General features: G+C 36.8%; 1 protein-coding gene across 1 annotated transcript; it reads right to left on the minus strand.

Moving 5' to 3' along the window:
- Nucleotides 1–257: 257 nt before the first annotated feature.
- On the minus strand, nt 258–17,425 carry efcc1 (EF-hand and coiled-coil domain containing 1). Its single transcript, XM_059537736.1, is given in 9 exon segments — nt 258–483; nt 485–578; nt 1,676–1,745; nt 2,398–2,556; nt 4,553–4,718; nt 4,903–5,038; nt 6,086–6,234; nt 15,265–15,680; nt 16,591–17,425. Coding segments are annotated over 9 exon segments (2,007 nt in total). The 5' UTR covers nt 17,368–17,425; the 3' UTR covers nt 258–443.
- Between the last annotated feature and the right edge of the window lie 671 nt (nt 17,426–18,096).

The raw sequence follows: 18,096 nt of genomic DNA on the forward strand, positions 1-18,096 counted from the left end.
AAGATATGGAGAACACTTTATTTGACTGAATTCACATCTGTAACTAATACCTTTTAGTATCATAGATGTTTTTCTATTGAAATAGGCTTGATATATTGAGCTTTACATAGTTTATACCTGAGAGTTTCTGTATGATCTGGTAGTTCAGTACCACATGATGAAACTGAAAAGAATACTATTGTACAACATGCATGTATTTTAAGATAATACTGACCAACAATGTATGACATTGCAAAAGGAAAATCAGAATAAGTAGCTTTGAAAGGAATCAGATCATGTTTCCTTATAAATGATAATGAGCTAAATGATTTACACAAATATACATAGAAATATAAACACAAAGACAAATACATGGCTAATTTTGGTCCCATTTTCCAACATGGCTAGTTGGTAGTTTCTGTAAGAGGCTGTAGCATCTTGTGGCCATCAGGTGGCAGTAATGTCTAGCAGGAGATGAGCAGTGAGTTGGTGAGAGACTGGTGACTGTGCTCTCTCTATCTTCTCGCCATTAGAGAGGATCTCACACGCAGCCAGTTCATGACAAAGAGCATTGAGCACCTCCAAGATATGTGCTTTCCCTGCAGATCAGTCAGAGCGGTGTTAAGCATTAGACGCATGTAAGGGTTCACCGCTATACACTCAATCTTTTAATTACATCTTTATACTGTACACTGGGGACAACATTTCTGAGATCTCTAATGAAAATGCTTTTCTAACTAAGCACCATTTTTTAATTATAAAAAATCAGCAAAAAATTAGTCTCCTTTTTAAATGGTAACAGCACAGTTCAGTATCGCTGAGACACTAAAATAGTTTTTAAAAATATAAAAAAATTTCATATTGCATTTAAGTTTTAGTATTTTAGTATGTATTTTGTTGTTTGCTTTTGTTATTTTATTAGTTATTTGTATGAAACATCTGTATATATATATATATATATATATACACACACAAATATATATATATATATATATATATATATATATATATATATATATTTTTTTTTTTTTTTTTTTTTTACTGATATTGTATTTGTGTACATGTTTTTGTGACATATCAGGACACAACTCTGTATAATGACATGGGTATGACACAGGTATTACAAGGAGAGGGTGACTTATGACATAACCCATGTCCCCATTTTTCAAAACGCTTATAAACTATACAGAATTAGGTTTTTTTTGAGAAAGTAAAAATGCAGAAAGTTTCCTGTGAGGGTTATAGGGTTAGGTGTAGGGTTGGTGTAGGGCCATAGAATATACAGTTTGTACAGTATAAAAACCATTACGCCTATGGGATGTCCCCACTTTTCACAACTTTTGTGTGTGTGTGTGTGTGTGTGTATATATATATACATTTGATTGAGAAAGATCCAAAGAGCATTTTGTGTTTCATTGGAAGCACAAACATCAAGAGTGACCAATGACGCAACCTCAAGTTTGAATAGCAAGCTATGAATGGCAATTTTTTTTGCATATCTTACCAATTTTACATAACTTTTGTTATTAATTTCCATTTTAAAATAAACAATAAAAATAATAATATAATAATAATAATAATAAATCTCAGCTTTTAAAGTGGTCTGCTGCCACATTTCCACAGGCATGTTAAACAACGAAGGTTTTATAAGAGCAAAGCTACCTTAAAAAAAGTTAAAAGTGATTGTGCCTCTTACCATGCTGAGGATCACTGCAGGACTCCAATGTGCTGAGCAAAATCTTTCCTAAAGATCTTCTTGAGACTTTCTACAAAAAATGTACCACCATAATAAATGTTAATAAATGGTAATTAAATGGCATTAAATAAATGCCATAAATTATATATGTGACCCTGGACCACAAACCAGTCATAAGTAGCACGGGTATATTTGTAGCAATAGCCAAGAATACATTGTATGGGTCAAAATGACTTAATTTTTGATTAGTAATATGCATGGCTAAGAACCTAATTTTGACTTGAGATTTTTTTTTTGCACCCTCAGATTCCAGATTTTCAAATAGTTGTATCTCTGCCAAATATTGTCCGATCCTAACAAACCATACATCAAAAGAAAGCTTATTTATTCTATTATGACAGGTTTTGGGGACTAGGGTAACACATATTTGAATTATTTCTAAAATGAAAATAATAGAAAAATTATAAAATGGCAAAAGCTTAGTCAAAATTAATGATGAAAATGCAATCAACCAGCCTGACAAGATATCAGTTATCAGATATCAAACAACAATTAACAAGGAGGATAATCATATGGACATGTTGCTAAACGACTTCCAAAATGAAGTCTATATTATTTTAGAATCATCAGCAAATCCAATTTGTTAGATAAACACTCATCTCTGTGTGGCTTAGAAACATTTACAACAGCATCTCTGGGCTGACGAGTCTCTACAGACTGACCAGCTCTCGCAGCTGCTGCAGAAGCTGTAGCACATCCATCAGTTTCTCCTCCACCAGAGACAAACGCACCCGCTCCGTCTCCAACATCTGCAGCTCCAGGTGGAGCAGCTCTGTCTCCTCTGCCTTCTGCTGTAGTTCCTGGACCAGGGCGTCCCTCATCTGAAGACACATGACACTTACCGTTGACCTTGTGAAGATTTAAACACTAACGCTCCAACACGCAATGAATTTCAGGTTAGGAGAATCTTTGCCAGATGTGCCGATAGCCCATAATTCAGCTGAGACGCATCATTTCTCAGACAGAAATAGTTCAGATATGCTTGTTTTTGGCCTGTCTGACCATATGTCAAAAAAATCCACATCCATATCCAAGTCTCGGCCCAAACTGGTTATGCCCAGATCGTTCAAGGATGGTTTTTTTCCACGAATGTGTGTGGGGCCTTTTTAAAAACACTAGCAACATAGTTCACGTCTGGTGCTTCGCAGCTGAGCTGTGTCTAACAGCTCAATGTAGATGTAATTGTGTGAGGCCTGGAGGTTTATTCCTGCGGTCATGTGATTGGCTGTCCACACAGACACACACGCAGCTGGAGAGTGAGAGGCTGAGAGCTGTGGCTTTTCTTTGAAGCCTGTCTTCTCATAACAACCGCTCGGTGGGCAAGTGCCTTGTAATCTAATTTTACATCCCTGCACCCCGAAAGCAACCATGAACGTAAAAGTAAAACAGAACTGAAAGTCTTGGTTGGGTGACGTAAGCTGTTGAAAAGGGCAGCAGCAGCAGCCAAAGTTTATTTGGATGAACTTCTGCCCTCGCGTATGAAAATGTCTCATTAGTATTTGAAATGTTTGATACGGATTTTAACTGCTGGGTTACTATGTGTGCGTGTGTTTGTTTTTCTTTAGAGTTGAATATGATTCTGTTCTTCAGCTGTTCATGTCCTCCAGCTCAGAAATTATTTGTTTCTATGGCAATGCACATAATAGCAAAACGATTCCTAATATTTACTTCACACGTCTATTTCTTTTACAAAATCGCAAAATAGCTGAATAAGCACTTTCATTCATTAGCCACTATTTTTATTTTTCATTTTTAAATTACAGCAATCACATAAGAGAAATGAAAATGTCTGAGTATTCATCTCTAGCTCACTACACATATTTACTGAACAAATACAGCATCATTTTAACCACTACATGAGTGGAACTTAGGAACTCCCAGTCTAATATATTAATTTTGATAAGAAACAAAGTCGCATCTTTCAAATTCAAAATTTGTTTTAGGAAATTCAAACAATAAATACCGTTTTGGCACTCTTTGGTGTGGTGAGACCGATCGCTGTATAAACGCCGCAGCACAAAATGCGAGTGAGCGTGATCTCTTTACTACAAGTTTTAATGTGAAATAAACATGAATGAACATCTCATGCCTCATGTAATTGCTCAATCAGCGCTTCAACCAAAAAAAGAGGTCAAAACTAAATGTCACATAGCAGTTCATTTACCTCAGGCAAGTCATCAGTGTCTAGAGAAGAGCATTTAACAAAATATTAGGCCACTAATCATTATATTTTACTTTACCTGTTACTAATGGCTTAATTATTTAAAGTATGTTTAATAAAAAAAAATATGTTAAGAAACAAGTTATGACAGCCACTGTGTAAATAAAAAAAAATGTCAACAACAAATAGAAATGTTGTAATTTATAAGTTAATTTAAATCTGCATTGTGCAATTTACATGTTTGCATATTTTTTTAGTTGAATGTTGATTGTTATATTTAAAAATGTTATAAAATGTAAGTTTGGGCTCTGTTGTTAATTGTAATCTTCTAGTAATGTCAAAGGGCTCCCTCTAGTTAAGAGTGTAGGATGAGGTACATTTTTATCCCTAAGGAAATTTGATTATATATACATATGTCTCTGTTTTTTTTTTGTCCTTACAATGGACGTCAATGTTACCATATCGGTTTTCTTATCGATATTCTTCAAAATATCTTTCATGTTCCACAGAAGAAAGTATGCCATAAAGGTTTGAAATGACTTGAGAGTGAGTAAATGACAGAACTTCATTTTCTTTGGTGAACTATCCCTTTAAGTGTTAAATATATCATGATATCTCACAAGCTGTTAAAAAACATCACTTGAACGCAGTCATACCTGGTCAGTGTCCATTTCTGCCCTCTTGGCCTGACTCTCCTTCAGTTCTAGTTGTTTGTTGAGTCGTATGACCCTCTCCAGCAGCTCTAGCACAGCCGTCTGACTCTCCTCTGTGCGCGAGTCACCGAAATGAGACAGCAGCTTCTTCACTGCTTTCTCATCACATCTGAGAGCACATAAAACACATGAAGAACCAAAACAAGTAGGAATGAAAATTCTGGCAGGATGTTTCCCTATAAGTCATTTACAAATTCTTGACATGTTTAGATCTCATTTGAGTTTCAGAGCGTACAAAATAATTGAAAAAAAGGGCTTTTTTAAACGATATGGTTAGTAGGGGACTGATGTACCTGTCTCCACAGCAGGACAGTCTGGTGAGGATTCGCTTCACCTCATCCACTTGTCTCTGCTGCTCTCCGGTCCATCTTTCTTCCTCTTCATCAGACGCTGCCTGACCCTCCACTGAACGGAAAAGCTGCTCCTCCACTGTGTGAACACAGCATAAACATTTCTCAGTACTGTGAAGCAAGGTATCAAAATAAAAAAGAGAATTAACGTCAATGTTTTTCTTGAATTAACCAGTTAAATTAGATATTATATTATATATATACATTATGGTATATACACTATTGTTTTAAGGGTTGTGGTTAATGCAAAATTTTAAGGTTTTTGTATGAAGTTCCTTATATTAACCAAAGCTGCATTAATTTATTTAAAAGCACAGAATAACTATTATTGTGAAATATTGTTACAATTATAAATTACTGGCCCGGTTTAATAGACAGGGTTTAGCCTAAACCAGGATTAAGCCATAGTTAATTTAGGACATTTCAATCATTTTTATAAACGTGCCTTAGAAAAAACCATTACTGGTGTGCATCTTGAGACAAAACAAAGGGACTGATATATTTTAAGATCGGTCAGTGTAAGTTTCTCTCATTTGGAACAGCTCAGACTTAGACTTTAGTTTAGGACTAGGCTTCAGCCTTGTCTGTGAAACCGGGGGACTGTCTTTTATTTTAATACACTTTTACATGTAATTGAGTCCTGTGATGGCAAAGCTGAATTTTCTGTGTTTTTAGTCACATGATCCTTCAGAAATCATTCTAACAAGCTGATTTGCTGCTCAAGAAACATTTAGTATTATCAACGTTTAAACAGTTGTGCAGGCTATTCATTTTGTGGAAACCGTGATACATTTTATACAGGATTCTTTAATGAACAAAGTTTAAAAGAACAGCATTTATTAAACTATACATTTTTTGCCTCATAATTTAATGCATCCTTACTAAATAAAAGCATTCAGTTTTTTTTTTTTTTTTAAATCTTGCTTACCTCAAATTTGTAGTAGCTCAGGTTATCTAAACCTTTTTTTTTATTTTTTGTACGTACAAGAATCTGCAATAATGCAGTAATTGCCCAGTTACTGTAATATCAAGGAAATTATTGAGAAAATTATGCAAGTATCAACTACAAAAGTTGCATGCCAACAGAGACTCAAAAAGGGTTGAGTAATGTCAATATTTGTCTTACTAGTGTCAGGCACAGTCTCTGCACGTCCCGTCGGAGAGCGTCGATCCTGCTCTGTGTCCAGGCAACAGCGTGGCGCAGTCTGACCGGCCCTATTATACCGTCTGTCTGGTTTGTTGATGAATGGAACCGATGTTTTAGACACTTCAGATCTGTGAAGAATAAAGTACAGTGAAATAACATGTCAATGTGGATCAGATGTAATGGGTAGTTCTGGTTTAGGACATTAGACTAACATAACACTAGCAACGAACTGCTTAGGGCGTGCTTGAATTGCAAGAAGTAGCATTTATTAGTTAATTTAAGCATTGTATTAATGTTTCATCACGTTCAAACATATATAGAACTACACAACATCAGCAAAAGGTGGTTGTGGGTAATTGAAGCCAGGTAAGGTGACATAAGATTCATCAAAGTGAAAAGAAATTTCAGACTCATGTAAACTGCTAGACCCTTGAAACTCAGTATGCACTATAATGAATGTTTAACATATGGCTGACGTCATTTACACCAACGCATATCCACAGCCAGGTATTAAAAGTACATTACTTTGAACATTTTTAGTTTTGTCAGACAGCTATAAGTGAATGTTTCAACGAAACGGTTTCTCTGAGCTTTGTGACAGAAGAAATGCAATAGGGGGGCTTTCATGAATCAAAGAATAAATGTTTCCAGATGACAACGTCCTGCCTGCGGAAAAGAAAAAAGTTAAAGGCTGCAGAAATCCATTTGCTCCAGCATGAATCCCAGAGAGTGAAAAAAGGGAAAAGAATTTGAAGCCGGGTGCACTCATGCATATATCCTGCTGCCATGAGGAACCCTTCAGTGCAGAGCGGCCATAAATACAGACCGTATGAGCCCACAAAATCATCCCTCAGTACACTACGCTTTTGCTTCTGAGCAGTACACACAGTTTAAGGTCAATATTTGGAATCCACATTGTCAGATGAGGGGGTGCAGTGTGTTTGAAAATGGGGGTGGGTCAGTTAAAGGTGGGTTTGAGGGCTCTCTGATGACCTACAGCCGCTGAAGGAGAGACCAGGGAGACCCTAAACAGGTCTGTCATGGTTGCTGTAGTAAACCCACTGACATAAGTGATATATTATGGAATAGGAACAGTATGCAGTGTAATTAACTAATACACAAGAGTCTAATTGACAGGAATGTTGAGTTTGTGTTGGAATGATGTGTACTGTACTAAAAGTAAAGGCACTTTCTAAGAACAGGTTACACATTTAAGAAAAAAAAACCTGGAACCACAATGCAGTTTAAACACATTTACATGACTGTTTAAAAATGTAAAGGTTTTTAAGATATCTTCTCTGCACATGAATGCATTAAATTGATCAAAAGTACCATTAAAGATTTTTTCATTGCTAAAAAATCATATAAATGCTTTCTAACTTCTTTTCATCAAATAAATGTTTACAACTTTCTAATCATCAAAAGATCCTAAGACTTTCCGATATTAGTAAAAGTTAGGCTGCACGATTGTTTTCAATATTTCTAAAAGGAAAATGTTTCTTGAGCAGCAAATCATTATATTAGAATGATTTCTGAAGGATCACGTTACACTAAAGACTAGAGTAATGACGCTGAAGATTGGCCATCACAGAAATAAATTGCAATTTAAACTATATTAAAATATAATATTTGTTATTTTAAGTTGTAATGTATTCTTGACAAAAAGAAATTCAGTTGAGCATAAGAGATTTTTCAAACATTCAAAAAAATCCTACCAAGCACACATATTTGAATGGTAGTGTATAAATACGTTATTTGAAAAAAAAAAAAAATCTTGTACCATATTTATAATAAGTGCCAAAAGATAACGTTCTGAAAAAGCAGGAAAATATTCTGTATTTCCACATTTGCTTAACATCAATATCAGTCTTGTATAAGTGATTAGAATTGTCTATATGACTAATACTGCTGACAGGGTCTGCTTTATGTCTTCATGACTGAGAATAACAAATGAAGATAAGCTACTTACAAGACTCTGACTGTAACCCACCGTCTGTAGAAATGGACAGATGAGCACACACTGAGAACAGTTAAAGAAACTCTCTAGACACCTGAATCCACTCCAAACACTTGGAAAGAGTCTCAATATTAGATCCAGCCATCTAACTCTCTTGGCCTCTTCAAACACTGACTGTGAAACAAGTCTGGCCAAAGAAAGTAGGATGGAACAGTTGCATAAGGGGTTATGAAAAAGCAATCAACAGAAAAATATAAGGGTGGAGAAAAGTCTTTTCTTCTTAACAAAACCAAGTGCGATGGGTATCACTTAATAATGGCAGTTTTTTGGGGCATATACCATATACCATATAGCACTAGCTAAACATCATGATAAATGAATATGCTAAACATTTAGTTCCATGGCCCTAAAATGTTATGCTGGACTATATTATCTCCAAAGTCCTTTTTTGGTAAGTGATCATGAAAAAAAAACAAAAAAAAAGCTATAAATTAAATGAGACAAGTTTTTTGCAATCCAGATTTAAACTCACAGCACAGTTCAACATGTCAAGAGTATCAAGTACAACATGAGTATAAGCGCTAACCTCTAGGCCACAGCTCTAACAAAATGAGAGAAATTGAATACACAGTATGTTACATCTAATGCACACTTTAGATGCTGAAACATACTGGTTTTATTTCACAGCATTCTCAAAGAGAGAGAACAGAGCATATGTCTGGATAAGACAAACACAAAGCCCAAATATGACAGAACCTCCATCTGGCATATGTTAGCTCTCCTAGCCATTAATTCCATTCTGTTTGATTCCATCTCCACTGTCTTCCAAACATCCACCTTATATATAAAGTAAACTTCTTATTTGGTGACAACAGGAGGCACAGGAATAAAACAGCACTTGTGAGAGGATGAACTAATATTCCTTCACGTTTCTTTGTGATGCAGGATTGCTGAAATTTAAATTCAAGACAGAAGATTTTATGATCAGTATTTCTTGGAAACCCAATGGCCTAAAAGTCTTTTCTTTTACTGGAAAAGTGGAGATGGATTGGACATTTCCTAACCAGTCTGCAATGGCTGTACTAGCATCTGTCTTTCTGATAAGTGTCTGTAGAAAACTTTACGTCACATACTGAACCTCAAACCTTTCTTTAAAAAATAAAAAATAAACTACTTGTACATGTTAAAAGAGGAAAAAGACTTTCTCATCATTCAGTACTATGAGCATCGAGTTCTACCAAGCTTACTTACTTTTTCTTTTTTTTTTTTTTTAAATTACAAAACCAAAACAGATGCAAGACAAAACTGTGGCAAAGTCTGTATCTCATTAGTCTGTGTATCTCTTTTGGCTGCATGTCTCATCTCTTGACTTGAATGAGGACTCTATTTTGGTGGTCAAGCTGCTAACAATAGGTTTCTATCTTGCGACTATATTTACACTGGACCGGAGTGATGTGCTAACGTGGGGTGAGCCCAGCTGTTTGTAGTTTAGACGTGCACTTCCTGTGTTTATTGCAGCAGGATCTGAACTTACAGACCCCCTCCTGCAACCAGTATTTCATTGGAATAAAGACTCTGAGTAAAGGTAGAAAGATGAGACAATCCTATATGTTAAACAACCACATAACTAAATTTCTGCCCGGATGTTGCAAGGTTCTTGATAAATGCTGATAAAGTAATCGATTTATCTTGAGACTATGAAAAAGATGTCCACAATTAAGACTAGGCACATAGTTGGTAACACGATACCCTGGTTAAGTAAGACTAGAGAGGCTGAGTCAAACTGGCAGACATGGACCATGTGTGGATGCCCAGATGCTGTTATTCTTCCACTATATAGTCTGAGACGCGGGAAATCAGCTGATCTTGGTGGGGGGTTCTGTCTGGAACCGTCTTGAGATTCCAAACAGAACCAGATGGTAATTCATCAGAGTCCGGAATCTTTGTGATTATGAGAGCAGTCCCAGTAAACACAGCTTTGAAGGAGGTTCGTGAAGTGTTTACGCATCTTCACAAGTCATAAACATGAATCGAACACATTGTCGAAGAATCCAAAAGGACTTAAACAGACTGAGCCTCGTGCACATTTCCATTTCAGACAAGTCAAAGTGTTCACAAGGAAGTGGGAGAAGAAAGTTTTCGAGAAGGTTTCTCCCACAGCTTGGGCAGTTTATTAGTGCTGAGGTCTGCAGAGAAGGAGTATCAGCTGGCCCGAGGGTGGGAGGAGAAAGAGAAATGTTTGTAGCTGTGTTTGAAAATGGAAAAAAGTCAAGGTCTCTGGAGTTTTTCATTCTCAAAGTGCTTCGAAAATACTGGACCAAAAATCATGCTATATAAAATCCTCCTAAAGACAACATTTTTATGAGGCCTCGTTTTGTTGACATTTCTTTACCTTATTCAGACATAATAGAGGGGAATTTTCAAAGGGTTGTTCATTCCATCTGTCCAGCCCTGTTATTATGTGTTGAGGTACAACAGGTTACCCAGACACATTGTACGTGAGTCGGCCGCACCGCAGCTGAAATAATAGTTCTCTGAATAATAACTGATTATTTTAGAGCAGTTAGACGACCTTACATTTACCATGTCAGTCTCTGTGATGTCAGCAAAGCTCAAAAAACAGACCTGATGATAAATTCAATGCTTTTCACCTGGTATGAATAGAAAGACATAAAGCACGTCTGAAAGCTGAGCAATAAATAGAGTAAGATGGTGGAAATTCATCCCCACTGAAGAAACAGCCGAATGTTTGCTTCTTCATCCAGATGGCGGCTCTTGTCCCCCCTCCTCTCTTTGTGTTCCTCTCGTACCGTCTGTCTCTTTTGTCCTGAGGTCCGCCTCGGTCTTCGGTCCATCTTGGATTCTGAGGGAGAGAAAAACGCCTCCAGGCAGGACACACGGGGATGGTGTGTTTTTCATGGAAATAAACTGAACAGATCAGGTCTGTTCCCACCACCTCCCCCATGAGACCTGGCCTTCATCTAAACCACTTCCTCTTTCTTTATTAGGGCCAAGAGGGCTTCAGGAAACCTTACACAATATCTGTGTGATCTACACTTGGAATTTCTCTCATTCTGAACGACATTAAAAAAAGCTAATTTCTCCAGGGGCCGCATATCACAATAATTATTTTCCGTTATACTACCATTCAAAATGTTGGGGTAAGTAAGATTTTTTTTTTTTAAGAAATGTTTTTTTAAAACATTCTATTCCTCAAAGAATCCTGAAAAAAGGTATCATGTTTTTCAGAAAAATAATAATGAATCTTTTTTTAAAGAGAAAGCTTTTAAAACATTTTTACTGCCACTTTTGATCAATATAATTTCTTTAAAAAAGTACTTATCCCAGGGTTTTGAGTGGTAGTGTTTCATTGTTTCCACCAAAACATTAAGCATTCAACACTGATAATAATAAGACATGTTTCTTGATCATCAAAGAGACAGCATATTAGAGTGATTTCTGAAGGATCATATGACACTGAAGACTGGATTAATGATGCTGAAAATTTTGCTTAGCCATCAATAAAATATATTAAAATGCGGAATAATTTTTCACAATATTTCTGTTTTACTGTATTTTTGATCAAATAAATGCAGCTTTGTTGAGCTAATAATGGACTTCAGTAACACTTTAGTATAGGGACAATTCTCACTATTAAAGGGTTAGTCCACCCCAAAATGAAAATTTTGTCATTAATCACTTACCCCCATGTTGTTCCAAACCTGTAAAAGCTTCGTTTGTCTTCGGAACACAATTTAAGATATTTTAGATGAATACCGGGAGGCTTGAGACTGTCCTATAGACTGCCAAGTAAGCTACACTGTCAAAGTCCAGAAAAGTATGAAAAGCATCGTCAGAATAGTCCATCTGCCATCAGTGGTTCAACCGTAATGTTATGAAGTGACGACAATCTTTTTTGTATGCGAATAAAACAAAAATAATGACTTTATTCAACAATTCCTTTGTCAATAGTCTCCTCTGTGTCTCTCCACATCACTCACATCAGCCACGCCACAAGGATGCGCTGTTTCTACATGTATTTATGCTTTGATTTGAAAGAAAACAGTGCATCCTTGTGGCGCAGCTGACACAAAAGAGCATAGGCAGTTTGAGTGATGTGGAGAGACACATTTGATGTTTATTTGTTATAAAGCACATATTCTGCATGATCATTTTCTATAGCGCTAATCTTACCCAATACCTTAACATACAACCACATTACTAACTATAAATAAACTGCTAATGAGGAGTTTATTGAGGCAAAAGTCATTTTGTTAAGCTTTGATAATACCAAAACTATTAAAAATTTAACTAATGACACACATGAAGAATCTGGAAGTATAAAATATCCAAACATTGGTTATTTTGGCCAAACATTGGTTATTTCAGTGACAGGGCAAATTAGTTTAGCTTCTCTTCCAGAACATCACTGAAGTCATAACATCACATAATATTTTTGTGCGTGCAGAATCTGGAGTAAATTGTACCTCTGATGCTTTGATCAGGTCCAGGTTTTTGTTATCACACATATTGAAAAAATAAATTTGACATTAAAACAGTGTCTCTGGAAATGCGACATTTCCAATATATGACTACTCTGAAGAGAGAGATAATTAGTTTAATAGACATCCATTTTGTGTGGATAAAGAGTCAAATACGGTTGATTAATATCATGACAGATGGGGAGGTTAGAGCGGCAGGTGGGAGAACTGAAGTAAGCTATTAAACTGTGGGATTATTACAAGAACTGCATTAAGGTCTGAACAAAAAGGATATAAAAATAGCCAGCGGACACACCTCTCTTCAGATAAAAGGCATTGCTCTCAGTGTGAATGGGTCAGTACATGACCCGCGGAGCATGACCGGTCTCCTCTTCGCCCACTGGCAGCTGCATCAAAAGCTATCCTCCACCGGTTTTGTTTTCAGAGAGCTGTGTGCCCATTGGATGCGCTCTAGGGACTTTTCGGCACTTGCCCATGGGGAGTTCGGGCCTCAAAGAAAAACCCTGCTCTGATTTGCCACATACCAGCCAAAGAGCTCTGCACATGGCTAAGGCACAAAGCACGTTTACATTTCCCTCCCAAAAAAAAAAGAGCAGCTGAAACACAAGCCTCCTGATTGCAGTTGTTGCTAAACTTTGTGAACTTTGTTACTAGGAGAAAAGATGCACAGTGACTAACTCCGAAATGGAGTTTAAAAATCCTGGTAAAACTGGGCAAAAAAAGAATGAATACCAACATCTAAAATATAAGTTATGTGACGGCAAAGTTTTTAAGAATTTGAAGACATTATTACTCCAGTCTTCAGTGTCACATGATCATTCAGAAATTATTTTAATATGCTGAAGATCTGATGTTTAAGAAGCATTTTTCTTTTTTTCTTCTTTTGTTATTGTTAAAGTATTACAATAACACATGCTGCATATTTTTTGTGGAAACTGTGATACATTTTTCAGGATTATTTGATTAATATAAAGTTCAAAAGAACAGCATTGATCAGATTAATTTAAATCAATTTAGTGCAGACTTACTAAATAAAAGTGTTCTTTTTTAATGAACTTTTGAATATATATATATATATATATATATATATATGCACTGTTCATCGATATTTAATATGTGTATCAGAAAAATCACCCAAACTAGAGGGGAAAACAATCTTATTACCCTTGATTTGATTTTAAAATGTCATCTAGACTCATTGCAGTCCAACAAAAGATGCTATATCTGGCAAAAATAGTTCAAAGACTGCTTGCAATTTTCTACTATATTCTTTTCAAGTGTGAAGACTTGAAGTAGTAAATATGGCGTAGAGATGAGAGGTCTGTTACTGTTTATGGCTTAAAATTAAAACAGCGGCACAGCCCAAGGAATTATTTACACCCACACTAATAAAGTCTACAAAGGACGCTGTGCTTCTGAATAACATACTCATTGTCAGCATCACACATATTTGGTATGATAGTTTAATGTAAAAACAAAAAGGAACTTGCTTTTAAACATTTTTTAAGCACCCTGCCGAGATCTCTAAACTTGTTGAGGGTGGTAGGAGTTGTTGCTAGGCTATAGTTCATCCATTATTCTCTAGAGCGGGGAAACTGTTTGAAGATAGATGGGAACTTCCAATCTGTTTAGGTCAGGCCTTGCTTGGCTGAATGGAACTCTCCCCAAATGTGTCAGCTCCATTGTGATCTGGAATGAATTATTTGGCTTAAGAGCATCAATGGAGGGGCCATAAGAAAGGCTTTTTGGTAAAGTTCACCACAGACTTTACATAGATCAGTGCAGCTTGGAGGTATTCAAGTGAATGTTAAATACATCTCTGTCAGTAAGACCTGCATCTTACTACTGAATAGATAGATCCACTTTTATCAGGATTGCCAGGAATGCTGTCCCAAAATTAGCATGCAAGAAATATGTAAACATTGATGACGTTAGGCCTAACTCCTTCTAAACGTAAATTAAATGGTTGCGCACTAGAAAAGTTCAATGACAGCCCAAGTATAAAACCCAAACTACAAAATGAGTGGCTTCCAGCAGTAGCTGAGCATAATTTCAGCTAACCAAAGTGGGAGCCCATTTGCCACACACGTTGACAACTATACAAACCCAAACAAAACAAGGTCTGCACTTGAGAAGCAGAACCACATCAAGCCAACCTAAATAGCATGTATGTTGGCACACTTTTGCATAATCAGAGCCAGAAAGTTCTGGCAGGAGCCATTTTTTTTTTTGAATTAGCCTCTCTCAGAGACGTGCTGTGCTCTCTTCGTGTAAATCATTTTTTACACTCAGCATCATAAAACGGAGAGTACTATTTAATGAATCTAAGATGAGCTCTGCAATTTCCGTAATACCTTTCAAACTGTTGTAAACATCCTCACTTGTTAGGACAGTTGCCAAATTGTCATGTTTTGACAGCATCTTTTACATTGACATCAGTGAAATCCCCCGAAACCGATGCCAAACTGTGGTAAGTGAGGATAATTTCTTCTTTATGTTTCATGATTGCTGAAGTAAGCTATCCCAATGTAAAAACAGATTACCTCACCATTACAAATGTCTGTGGGAATACATGATCCCTACTTAGGCCTTCTGAATGAACGCTGTCAAGACGGCATTAACCAGCAGTTCAGTAAATAAAGTGTTATACGTTTCACTTGTTTGTTGCTTCTGGAACTTTATGTCAGTGTTATACTAACCTGTAGAACAGAAGCTCCATCTCTAGCTGCTCAATGTGCCTCTGCAGAACAGGCACATGACTGGCTTTGGTTTCCAGCTCCTTCACTTTCTTGAGGCCACTGAGCACAGCTTGTCTGGCTTCCTCCACTCTTTTTCTCATCTCTACCTGCTCCTTCTTTAGAGTCCTGTTACATTCCTCCAGCAACAGCACGGTCTCACGTGAAACTCGCAGCTCCTGCTCCAGCTTCTGGTTGAAGAGCATGGCCTCCTCGATCTGCCCATCACGGGAACTCCGGATGTACTCCACTTCTCTCAGGAAACTCTGGATGTCCTTCAGGTTTCCAGAAATGTTGGGTTTCTGAGCTGCTCGCCTTTGATGGGCGATGAAACAGCCACCCTCTGGTTTATGTTTCGAGTGGCTTTTCCACAGACCCACCTATGATACACAGAAACATTTAGTCAGTAGAATGTTACAGCCTTTATGAAAATGAGCCATGGTTTTATTATTGTAAGAGTGAAGTCTTTAAGATGTGGGTGACAAAAGACTATGGGTTTGTGAACAAGATTAACAGATGTTCAGAGCTGGGTGGATTACAAATTGCAATCTGTTACTGAATTCAAATTACATGACAAAAATTGTAGTTCGTAATGTAATCCATTTCATTATACATTTTAGGTAATATAATCAGACTACTTTAAGATTACTTTTGACCTAAATCATTTATCACATTGATTTAAATAGGATAATCTTATATTATAATATTATATTATAATCTAATATTATATTGGCATAAAAATACAAAGAGTAAGAAAATACATGGTGCGTTAAACATTATATTAAATCAAGGAACTTCAAAGGGTTTATGAGTTTAATGAAAAGCTAATATTAAATCATAAAAATGTTAAAATAAAATAAATTATTGTAAAATCAATGTGTTGGGACCTAACTAATGACTGATGTCTATGTGAATGTCTACAAAACTGGAAGACTTTCTATTTTAGAAAGGACAAATGAAACATGGAAAAAGAAGAATTAAGGAGAATCAATTAGGTAAATTATAAATAATTTAGTTCTATTGTGTAATTATGTACTCATGTAATCCATAAACAATGTAGTCCGATTACGAGTATGTTAAAATGTAAATAAATCTAATTACAAGTAGCCTACTTAATTTTTGGAATATGATTACGTAATCCAGATTACATGTATTCAGTTACCCAGCTCTGCAGATTCTACCTATAATTCGATCTAATGATCAAGTACTCTTCATTTAGAGAATATTGTTGCTCGATTTCTGTGAGTTATTATTAGAATAATTGTGTACAGTTGATCACAATGACTGTACCTGTAAGGCCAGCGAGCGAGCATCACTGCTCTGAAGGGCCGCGCGCATGTCCTCCACCAACTCCCTGAGACTTGCATTTTCTTCCTCAAGTTTGGCTATCCTGTCCTCAGCCTCCTCGAGGGCCACGATTTCCTCGTAGCACTCCCTGGTGCAGGAGCCCAGCTGCCTACAACCCGACGCGTGTCTATCCACAGTGGGAGAGGAAGGCTCTCCGCTTTCTCGCTTAGCGCTGGTACCCAAAGACAGCAGCTTCTTGCGCCGCCTCAAGGGGCTCCTGAGTCTGATCTGCGTCTCTATATGCTCGCTCTCCTTGCCAACCAACAGCCTCCCATTCTCATACTGGCATCCAGCTTTGGTACTGAAATAACAGCAGAGTTTAGCGTGAAACTGCCTGAAGCTGAACTCTTTGGGTAGATTATCCAATATCCCCGCGCACTCCTCCAGATCACTCTCTTTACTGAGTCCTAAAATCTCGCAAAGAATGTTAAAATCCTCGGCTGGGATTTTTCCATCTCCCTGACAGTCTAGGTGATGAAATATCTCTTGGAGGTATTGATCCAGCCCGGTTGCGAGGACTATAATTTCGTTTTCCACTCCACGGTCTAGTCCGTAATGATACGCCAGAGTGCTCACTATCCATTGTGTCCTGCGCGCGGGTCGACTGTATGGATCGCATGCGTCCGACTTTTCCATACTTTTTCCCCTCACAAGAATTCCATTTATAGCGCCTAAATGGATTAATGGATTCAACAGATCCTCTAAGCATACAAACAGCATACCAAGTTCAAGTCATCTGAACACCAGACCGCCCCACTCTTGTAGTAGAAAATCTCGCGCTGTGCGCGCGGGGGCGTTAGCTAATGGAGCACTGCCCACAAAATCTTAACTGCAGAGGGGAAAAAAACTTTTGAAAAGAAGCTAACAATTCGATAGCCATTGTGGTGATGTACAGGATATTTCCTACATATACAGATCATTAACTGATATAATGTATAACATAAAAAAACACTAAAATCAATCTACGTTGTAAATTAAACCTTACTTCCACGGTTTCACAGACAAGGTTTAAACGTAGTCCCTGACTAAAGCTGTTTCAAATGAAAGTAACTTTCACTGAGACACACACACACACACACACACACACACACACACACACACACACACACACATATATATATATATATATATATATATATATGCCTTAGAAAAAAAAACCCTGTGCATCTTGAGATTTAAACCTAGTCGCTGTTTCAAATGAAAGTAACTTTCACTGACTGGTCTGACTTATCTCACTGACCCACTGACTTATCTCAAGATGCATAGGATTTTTTTTTCTAAGGCACATTTATATATATTTATATATATATATATATATATAAAACTTAAATTTCCCAATTGAACTATGGCCTAATCAAGCCATGTGAAACCAGGCCACTATATAATAATACTAATAATAATAATAGGTAAAAATATGATAAATCAAGGTTAATCAGAAATTTTATTTTC

Source organism: Carassius carassius, chromosome 44, assembly GCF_963082965.1.
Source record: "Carassius carassius chromosome 44, fCarCar2.1, whole genome shotgun sequence".
In the NCBI taxonomy this organism is placed as follows: Eukaryota; Metazoa; Chordata; class Actinopteri; order Cypriniformes; family Cyprinidae; genus Carassius; species Carassius carassius.